This window comes from Gymnoscopelus braueri (genome assembly GCF_963280865.1).
Source record: "Gymnoscopelus braueri genome assembly, chromosome: 7".
Classification (NCBI taxonomy): Eukaryota; Metazoa; Chordata; class Actinopteri; order Myctophiformes; family Myctophidae; genus Gymnoscopelus; species Gymnoscopelus braueri.
The window spans coordinates 37,356,115-37,366,739 of NC_137608.1; the positions used below are offsets into that span (position 1 = coordinate 37,356,115).

At 39.8% G+C, this 10,625-nt stretch overlaps 1 protein-coding gene across 1 annotated transcript in view; it reads right to left on the reverse strand.

The window, feature by feature from the left end:
- htr7c (5-hydroxytryptamine (serotonin) receptor 7c) overlaps nucleotides 1-7,071 on the reverse strand; it is a gene marked incomplete at both ends in the record, with an annotated part of 30,834 nt that extends 23,763 nt beyond the window's left edge. Inside the window, one exon of the mRNA XM_080433992.1 lies at nucleotides 6,602-7,071. Coding sequence (XP_080290118.1) covers nucleotides 6,602-7,071 — 470 coding nt within the window. The remainder of the gene's footprint in view (nucleotides 1-6,601) is intronic.
- Nucleotides 7,072-10,625: the final 3,554 nt, after the last annotated feature.

Here is a 10,625-nt window from a genome sequence, read left to right on the forward strand (position 1 = left end):
AGCGTACAGAACTGAATCCCTCTGAAAAGCTGGTGTGACAATGAAATGCTGTTGGATTATTTACTTTGCTAGAGTACAAATCCATTCAGCCTTTCGTTGTTCATGTGCCCAACAGTCCAGTTTTTTAGTTTGATTTGATCTGTGTGTGTATACAGTTTCATATATACATATACATACATAGACACACACGTGTGTGTGTGTGTGTGTGTGTGTGTGTGTGTGTGTGTGTGTGTGTGTGTGTGTGTGTGTGTGTGTGTGTGCGCGTGTCCGTGCGTCCGTGCGTGCGTGCGTGTATATATGTGTGTGTATATATATATATATATATATATATATATATATATATATATATATATATATATATATATATATATATATATGTGTGTGAGAGAGAGAGATAGATGGATAGATGGATAGATATTAGATATATATATAGAGAGATATGTATACATAGTGTATTCTATATATTTCACTTTTATTTTAAAGGGCTTAAAAATAAACTAAAAGCTTACCATTGCCTTTTTTTTTAAAGGCAACTAGGAAACCACGAGCCAGTGGAAACAATTTCCAGAACTAAAAAGATGTGCTCAGTAGACCGAAAGTCTCTCAAGAAGTCTGCCAAGAAGCATGCCATAATACCACTCTCCATCTTTCTCTCTGACTCTCTGACAGATTGGACTTAGTTGAATGTGAGTGGACATTAAGACTCTGAAAGATTACCAGTTGTAAATCGTCTCTGCCCGTGTTGGGCAAGCTGCAGTTACTCTACATTAAAGGAAGCTTCACTAAACTGAAGCTATTTTTGACAAATCTTGACAAATCGTCTCTTATGGGTGTCCCTGGCACAAAATCCTTTCACGTGGGGGACTGCGGCAATACAGTTTGAGGGTTGACATAAAAAAAAGTTCAGAACCACTTTTTTAGAGGTTCTCTAGTGGTTTTTCAGCTTAGTTTAGGCAACTATAGCACCATTTGACAAATGTGATATATAGAACCTTTAAAATAGGTTCTATGTAGCAGTGGTTCTCAACCTGTGGGGGTCATGATTTTGGGCGGGTACCCAGATGACAGTGAAGTGACAATTTAAGGACTTTTATGAACTTTTTAATACCTAATTAAAAATACCTACAAGCCTAATTTAATACCTACAACAAAAAAAAGACCATTACTGCATAAAAAGTAATCAACAACCCAACTGGGCAACGCTTGTAGATCTACGATTTTCACAATATTTATCTGTGGAACGAGTCAAACAAAATTTAATGCCTCAACTCCTACATTCCAAGTGCTTATCAGGGTGGGGGTCCCCAGTTCAAATATGATTATTTTGGGGGGTCACGGCCTGAAAAAGTTGAGAACCACTGCTACTGTAAATGCACCAAAAGAGGTTCCCCTATGATTACGAGCCAAATAACCACTTGTATTGCTATTTAGCACCATTCTTGTGTAGTGTGTATTATGATACTTGACCTTGTAAGTCATTAGAAAATGCTTTGTTATGATTATTGCTATTATGAATATCTCTGCTGTTCGGCCGGAACCAGCTAAATCCAAAATGGTAATTGTTCAGGAAATGAAAAACAAAATATCAATTTTTCAGAAAATGAAGAAAACCTTATATTTTTAAAACAAAGCAATACTGCCTCATCAAACTTGGTATTGTGACTTTATATATTATCAGATAATTGCATGTGTCATTATATTATCACCACTTTACCCAAATCCAGTGCAAGTGGAGTTAGGAGGTTTTGTCCATCATTGATAAGAACAGCTGGCAATGGATCTCAAAGCTCACAACACATCACAACGCATTGTGAGCTTGGAGATCAGCTATTTATGGTGAGCGCCATCCTCATATACTATAGATCAAGCTGAATTCTGTACTTAAACAACTTTTATTTTAACATGCATTGTAAACAACCATGGATCTAACTGTTACCACTGTTGTTCTTCTACAGTTGAGTGCAACAAACAATTCTGCCTCAATACTCAATCATGTATTTAACAAAAGCGATCATGGCACACCAACAATAAATAAATGGCATATAAATACAAAATACATTCATGAAAAATAGAATCTGTCAAATCTGTAGCCTACTGCACTAACAATAACAACCACAGTTGAATTTACCTATCATATACCTATCAACATTTTATTATCACACTGTTGTGTGTTGTGTGTTGCGTGTGTGTGGTGGGTGTTTCTTAGTGCTTTAGATTGTCATAAAAGCTGTGAAAGTCTTTTGGCATGATCTCCTTGAGCTCTTGGAGATGTTTGAAACAAACTCCTGCACACACTCATTCTCTGTCCATTAACATTTAAAAAGAAAACACGAGCAGATGACCTTTGTGAAGACACCCTTCTCCTCTTTACTGGGGTGACATCTATCAAACCTTGCACATACATTCTCTTCTCTTCCCAGTTTATGTTCTCCCAAAAGCATTGAAAAATCTTCTCCCTGTCTGCCTCATACAGAGCAGAGCTTCTCGAGAGCCTGAGAGGAGGGGGGAGTTGTTTGTTTTTGACGGACAGTTTAAGGGTCCAATGGAGTTAGGAGTTTTCGTCAGAGGCGCTTTTTAATACTTTTCATATGTTATTATTAAAAAAAAATTTACACAGATGTAGAGGGGGTTCAATAGCGTTGATTTATGAAAAAAAAAAAAGAAACTGAAAATGGAGTTAGCTGGTCCCGGCTGGACACTGACGATATGTAAATATAACTATATAATGTTATAAACACATTATAATGAATTATAAATATGTTTATAATGCATTTGTGTTACACTGATGTTGCTACTACTATCTTAGTGTCTAAATTATTGTTATTGTAATGTTATTGTTGCACAGTATATTGTGTAGTTTGTGCCTCAAACTTGCATTCTGCTGCTTTCACCTGTATGATAGTGGCAGATAAATCTTGATCCTTGATCTTACTTGATAATTCTATCTATTTATTATAGAACAAGTCATTTCATGTGATTGTCAAAGACACATTCCACCTGCATTAATAATCCCCATAAAAAACAGCTGTGTTTTATTTGATTACTATACCAACCCTTGTGGCAACAAGATGAATGTGCAGCAATGTTTCTTGCTTGGTTTTTACTGTTTTATTTTCAGTATATATGGGCCCTGGCATCACATGCCCTGGTGCTGCTGAGGATACCTACAGCATTACATCACAGTACAGAATGCCCTCTTAGAAGTTATTGCCATAATAAAAGCCAGGTAATGAGTATGCTAGAGTGAATAGCCACCACGTTCCTTCTAACCACTTATGCATCAATCTTTTCCAGTTACTTTGAATTCTAAGTAACCCATGTATGAATGGTCCCTTAAATTACTGGAACTGGAAAATGTATTGTTTGTTAATGCTTATTATCTCCTCCTGGCCGGAACTACTCCTACAAACTTTGTCCAAATCTCACACTTCCATTCTGATTGGCTACGACTGGCTTCAAAAGTTAGCGAGAGGGTCCATTTTGCAAAAAATGGTACAAACCATGAATCATGGGAGTTCGATCTTCCCCAAATGTTTATCAAACATTGATTAAAGGGTCTCTAAACAATGCAATGCCAAAAGCGACTTCACTTACACCCATGATAGGGGGCACCACAAATGCTACAAATATCACTGTTGTTTGCAGAAACATGATTTTGTTTCCCCCTACCAACTTAGGCACAAATGGTCTTGTTATTCATGACAATAACCATCAAACAGGGTTTTTATACTTCTCCTGTAATTGCTATTTCTTACAAAAGTTGCCATATATGATGAACGCAAAATCCAATCGTACCCAAATTGGAATCATGTGTCGTTCCGTAGGGCACACGTCCAAAACCGCTTTCACGTCTGCCCATAGGAGGTGCCACAAAAGCAAACCGTTACACCACCTGTTGTACAAACTCTATTTAAACCTTGAGCTTCATTTCCTGATGGCTGCACCCCACGACTGACACAGACCAGGGTAGGCAACCAGGCCGTGGAGATCTGCGTTCCAAGGAGCACACTTTTTTATATTCATGTCTTAAAAGGGAGTCTTCTTCCTTTTAAAACCACAGTGTGTTTGGTTCCTTTGTTGACGTTTGGCCAAATGAAACATGAAACATGATGAACTCTTATTTTTTTTCAAATCAATTGTTTTTATTAATTATATCACAAAAACAATATTATGTCAGCATAACATAGTATACATAGATGCATCAAAAACCAGATAGATGTACAACACAACACACACACACAACATAAAACTAACACAACAAAAAAAATGAAATAAAATAAAATAACAGGTAAACCCAACCACCCACCTCTCCCAGGACCAACAACGTCATGAAAACACCTCACACACCTGACACTCTCTTTAGAGTGGGCAGTACAGTGACACAGAGATAAACACTATGAAAGAAAACATGGGAGAAAAGGCTTTTAATGGAATCCATTCCAGCACCGTCAAGGATAGATTTAGATCTAGAGTGCTATCTCACCAGCCAGCAACAGCAGTGTCCCTAAGGTGAATGGGCAGCTTAAAGCAAAGCTGAGAGATAGACATTACAGGAAAGGCCCAGGGGAGAATGCTTTGAAAGGATGAGCCACTCCAAGGCCATCAAGGATAGTTGTGGATCTAGAGACAAGGATCTTTTGTGAACCATGGCATATAGATACTTCTTATTAAAGGTAGGGTACGTGATATTTTTTGGTTAAACAAAATGTTTTTTTTGTTAAAATGTTCAAGCTCTATATTGTGATAGTAATAGCATTGCTATAGAGCAGGGGTCTTCAACAGGGGGTCCGTGACCCCTAGGGGGCCCTCAGAGTTACTACACAGGGGCCGCCAAATCTTTGTGTGATAGGAATGTTGTTTAGGCACCTTCGTCATATTTTTTTATCTCAGGCACTAGTGTAAATTAGTACGGTAGATAACTTGTTTGGCCTTTTTGTTGTTCTCTTGTTTGATCTCCCTTCCCACTTGCCCCCCCCCCCCTTCTTCTTCCTCCCCCTCTTCTTTCTATGGAAATAACGTTGCGATGGGAACGATGTATGAAAGCAAATTTCACCCACTTTTTTACCTTGTAAACCTGTGATGTGACAATAAACCTGATTCTGATTCTGAACCACTTGAACTCTAGCATCCCTATTCTGGGGGGAACATTAGCCAAAAAATAGCAGATCTACAAGTGAGCTTGTAGATCGGCTATTTTCGGCCAAGAGGTTTGGTGTAGAGGGAAAAAAGACAGACCAAGTACAGAGCCATTAACATGAATCCCACATATTAATAGAAAAGATACAAACAAAAGAACATGAACTTACACAACACTGATGATAGTGCTGACAAACAAGAAGGCATCTATGAAGTTTAATCTGCAACACTATTTTATACAATATGTAGTGGGGGTCCCTGCTTCATCTCTCTCTCAGCTAAGGGGTCCTTGTCCTGAAAAACGACCCCTGTTATAGAGAGTTTGTTCAGTAACAGGAGTCTCCCTGTCTCTCCAGCTCTTTAATAAACAAAATTCATTTTCAGCTTGGTGACAAAATTTCAGCCTATCGGGAGAGAGTACTCATTTATCAACTTCATTTTAATAGTGTTCCAGACAGTTCCAATTTTGTCTGCTCATTTCTTTGTGTCATCACTTCCAATTGCACTTGTTTTATCGATATCCTGACTGAGTTCTCTATCCTGAGTCGATACAAATCCTGACCTGAAAATGCATTTTCTGTTTAATGAAGAGCTGGAGAGAGATGGAGACTCCTGTTACTGAACAAACACTCTATAGCAGGGGTAGCAACCTTAGGCATGGGTGCCAACATTGGCACAGGGGAGGGAAATCACTGGCACACTGGCATAAGTGTGAGAGAGGTTTTTTCTTGTAAAATGATTTTTTTTTAAATGTAGTCAATTAAATTAAGTCCCCTCACATCTGTATGCATCATTCTACATTCATTCAAACTCTGAACTTAACTTAACTTAATGTTGATATGGCACACTGACTATCAAGAAAATAAAAACGTGGCACTTCATGTCAAACAGGCTGCCGACCCCTGCTCTATATCAATGAGTAGAGCTATTTAACACTTATTTTAACCAAAGAAAAGCACTTTAACCCTACCTTTAATGAGGATGGATATGTATGTACAGTATGTATGTATGTATGTATGTATGTAGCCTACATACATAACATACATAGCCCTACATACAGACAGACAGGCAGACACACAAGGTGTGTGTGTGTGTGTGTGTGTGTGTGTGTGTGTGTGTGTGTGTGTGTGTGTGTGTGTGTGTGTGTGTGTGTGTGTGTGTGCGTGCGTGCGTGCGCGCGCGTGCGTGTATGTATGTAGTATACATACAGCCTACATACATACTGTACATAACAACATACATAGCCCTACATACAGACAAACAGACAGGCAGACAGACACACAAGGTGTGTGTGTGTGTGTGTGTGTGTGTGTGTGTGTGTGTGTGTGTGTGTGTGTGTGTGTGTGTGTGTGTGTGTGTGTGTGTGTGTGTGTGTGCGTGCATGCATGCATGCACATGCGTGTGTGAACATCTCGGTCATCATTTAAGCAGACAACAATCAGCAACTTACTTATCGATAACTCACCTGTCCACGCTGATCACGCACAGGGTCATGATGGAAGCGGTGCAGCACATAACATCCATGCCAATGAAGATGTTGCAGAACACCTCTCCAAAGAGCCACTTGCCCCCAGTTAGGTCCGTCACTATAACAAACGGCATGACAGCTATGGCCACCGAAAGGTCCGCCACGGCCAAGGATACCAGGAGATAGTTTGAAGGTTGCCTTAATTTTTTGACCACGCAAACGGCTATCACCACCAAAGTGTTTCCCATCACTGTCACCGCGGTGAGGAACGCCAGCATCACACCGATCATGATCTTCTCTGGCAGGCCGAAATCCCGTAGCTCCCCGCACGACTCGTTCCACATGCTGGTTGTGGGACTGATTGTGACGAAGACGTCGTAGAAAAGCTGCACGGTGCCATTGATAACTTCGGAAATGTCCTCTATTTTATTCAAAGAAGTGGATTCGATGCCCGACGTATTGAACATCATTCACGACAACGTTATTCCAGAGTCACTGCAGCGGACACCTCGCCGATATATTCCAATTACGCGCATATTGATCCGTACGGACCTGATGTTGGGTCCAGCCGAGTAGTTGGTTCTTCTCCCACGCGTAAAAAGCCTGCTGTAGGTAGGCTACGTCAAACCACGTATGCGTTCAGCACTTCAAAGCCTTAAATTAACTTTGTGTCGCTGGCTATTATAACTATGGCATGGTCGCTGGTGAATAGCAAAACGCTCGCCCCAAAACACAGTTGCCTCGCGGCAACTCCGGCGACCTCGGAACGGTCGCCACCTGGTATTCCTAAACGCAACCTCAGTAAAACGGTGCCAAATCCTAACCTTATTCCTAAACTTAAACTCAGTACAACTATGTCTAACTCTAAACTTAGTTCTAACCAATATCTCGCTGGTTTCTCTTAGTTGCGCCTAGAAGTGACCCGCGCGCGCCTCGGAAAATGCGCAGGAAAATTCCATGGAAGGCATGATAACAGTTTTCTCAACACTCACTCCAAATCTTCTCAACGGTAAAGTTAGTTTAGCCGAGTGTAGCTTTTTCCACGTTAATGTTGCAAGATAATCGATTTTCTGAAAGGCAGCTCTGTGTCTGTACTCGAGAGTTGAGACGCACAGACAGACATCAGCCTATCATCTGAAAGGTGCCTAGGCTATTAGTGGCGCACTGGCGCTGCGCTGCAAAAGGTTGCAGAAGTGGGCGTGCACCCGAGTGGTCTATTTCATTGGTTCTCAAAGTGGGGTCCGGGCACCCCCAGGGGTCCTCGAGGGAGTTCCAGGGGGTCCCCAGCTAAATGATGGATAGTTAGGAACCAAATGGACCCTTATGGGTCTGTAACTCTTGAGAGTGTAGGCTACAAATGGAACCAAATGGACCCGTTATTGATTTTACAATATAAATTGGGGTCCCAGAGATAGAAATGCCATTAAATGAGGGTCCGCGGGCTAATAAGTGTCAATTTGGGGGTCCTTGACATGAAAAAAATTGAGAACCACTGGTCTATTTTTAATAACAAGTCCTGTGAAAACCAAGCACTCCCACTTTTGCTTTCCTACTGTTTATCAAAACAAGACAAAACAAGACTACTTCCACTCTTCAGATGTTTATAATGAAGCCTTATAGCCTATTTATTTATTTAATGACACAGCTGTGAGATCGTGTTCTAATGCATGAACACACAATTAACATCATCATCATCACCTTTTTGGGGAGACAAATAATTTATTTGAAATATGCCTGGTTTTCCCACAGATACTCCACACATTTGGTGAGGACACCCTGAATGAATGCATCATGGCATTCATTCTGGCAGCAGATGTGTCACTTGTGTGTTTTAATGGGGGAGCACATGTGTACTGTCACAGTTGTCTGGCTGTGTGTTTTCCAATTATGAATATTGATCATGTGTCTGTGTTAATGCCTTACATCCTAGGTCCTTAAGCCAACTAAGACAAATCATGTTTCAATGTCTGCATCATCATCTAGGAAGGAGGAACAGCTGTTGTGTGTGTGTGTGTGTGTGTGTGTGTGTGTGTGTGTGTGTGTGTGTGTGTGTGTGTGTGTGTGTGTGTGTGTGTGTGTGTGTGTGTGTGTGTGCGTGCGTGTGTGTGCGTGCGTGCGTGCGTGCGTGCGTGTGTGTGTCAGGACTGCCACAGCCTTCATTCACACTACACATAACAGGCAGACCTGTAATCATCATCACATCAGATTAACAGTGGAAAATGGGAGCCCCTTCCTTTAGTTTTTCAGAAATAGATTGTGCTTATTATCGTTAGGTTAAATTTGTTCTGTCTTCAGTGGCCCTCAACATAACCCGTGCATATCTTGGTTTGCTGCCAGTAAACAGATTTCTGAGTATGACCATAACATCTAGCAAGGAGTGGGCAATAAATAGACCATGAACAAGACTACAAAATGCAAGTGAATATACTTATTTTTTTCATCCAAGCATCTTGTTTAATAATTCAACCTCAGATGCCTTTGAACTGCAACTGCAACTAAAATGTGTTGACTTTTTTTTTCTTCCAAAATTGTGGTGGTATTCTTTGTCTGGTGCATTGTAATAAGATATGAGACTAAAACTTCTTTGATGGTTACACTGCTTGTTAGGACTTTTATTTACAGTAATAACCTTTTTAACGTAGTAGTAAAAAAAAACAAAAAAACGTTAATACTGTTACATCACTGTTAAATGAATGCTGTTGTTATTTTAAGGTTTTTATCTACAGTAGCAGCAGCAATCAAGTGCTCCATTAACTTATGGAATAATTGTGATAGAAATGAATGGCGACTGTGGCCAGCGGAACAGTATTACTTTCTGGAACAGTGATTCAATTATTCCTGCCCAGACCAGGTGTGGGCAGAAAGTAATCAATTTAATTCTCCTGGGAACATCGATGATTTACTCAAGCAACTCTGAGCCACATTGCCATGTGTTGTCAACTAACTCAGAGACCTGAAAAACAAAGATATCATTCAGTTTTTGAGGGACCTTTAGAGCACTTTGCTTGAAATCATACACATGTAATTAAGAATGTCTATATTTGGAGCAGTGTTTGTTTGTTTGTTTGTTTATTTGTTTGTTTATTATCACTTACAAGAACATTTAAAAATGATACACAAAGATTTGGTAGAAATGTGAAGGAGAATGCCTAAAAACCCTCCAGGGGCTTGAGAAGTGGCATTCTCCGGGAATATTTGTACATTCATAAAATTAACATCAATGTGGAATATACACATCCATTACAGTTTAAACACTAATAGACATGTCATACAGATGAAGAAACAGAACGGAAAAGACCAAAATGGACACTGTTTCAAAAAAAGAAAGAATCAGCAAAAACATATTACAACAATAAAAGTCAAGGGAACCAAAACATAAACCTCTAGGGAAAATGTTATTATATTAGGCAGACCATATGGAAAGTATTTGGTTGTTAAGATAAGCGATTTTAGAAACTTCTTAAATTGGTGAGAAGACAACTTCCATAGATGTAATGGCAGAGAATTCCATATTTTTGACCCTCTGAAGCCTATATTAAACTGGGTTTGATGTGTGATTAGTGTGATTAGAGTAGGTACAAAGGCACCTCTAGAGCAGGCAGAGGTTTCAGTGACTTTCTCAAGGACAAGGACGGAGACTTAATTGGCTGCTATGTGATGTAGAATGTAGCCTACCTCTATTTTGACCCCTAATGCTTGATTTATAGTCTGTCGTACGAAGGTGTCATCTACAAGAGCAACAAATGTTTTGGTTAAAACTTAACCTTTTTGTTAAAAGGTTAAAGCACTATATTGTGATAGTGACCGTAAGAGTGTGTGTTCAGTAGGGGTCTCTGCGTCTCTCCAGATCTTTAAACACAATCTTCAGCCATGGTCAGGAGAAAGTATCCATTATCAGCTTACATTTTATAGTGTAGTTCCAATTTTGTCTGCTCGTTTCTTTGTGGCATCACTTCCGATTTCACTTGTTTCATCTGTATCCTGTGTGAGATTTCTGTCCTGATTGCATACAATTGGTGAC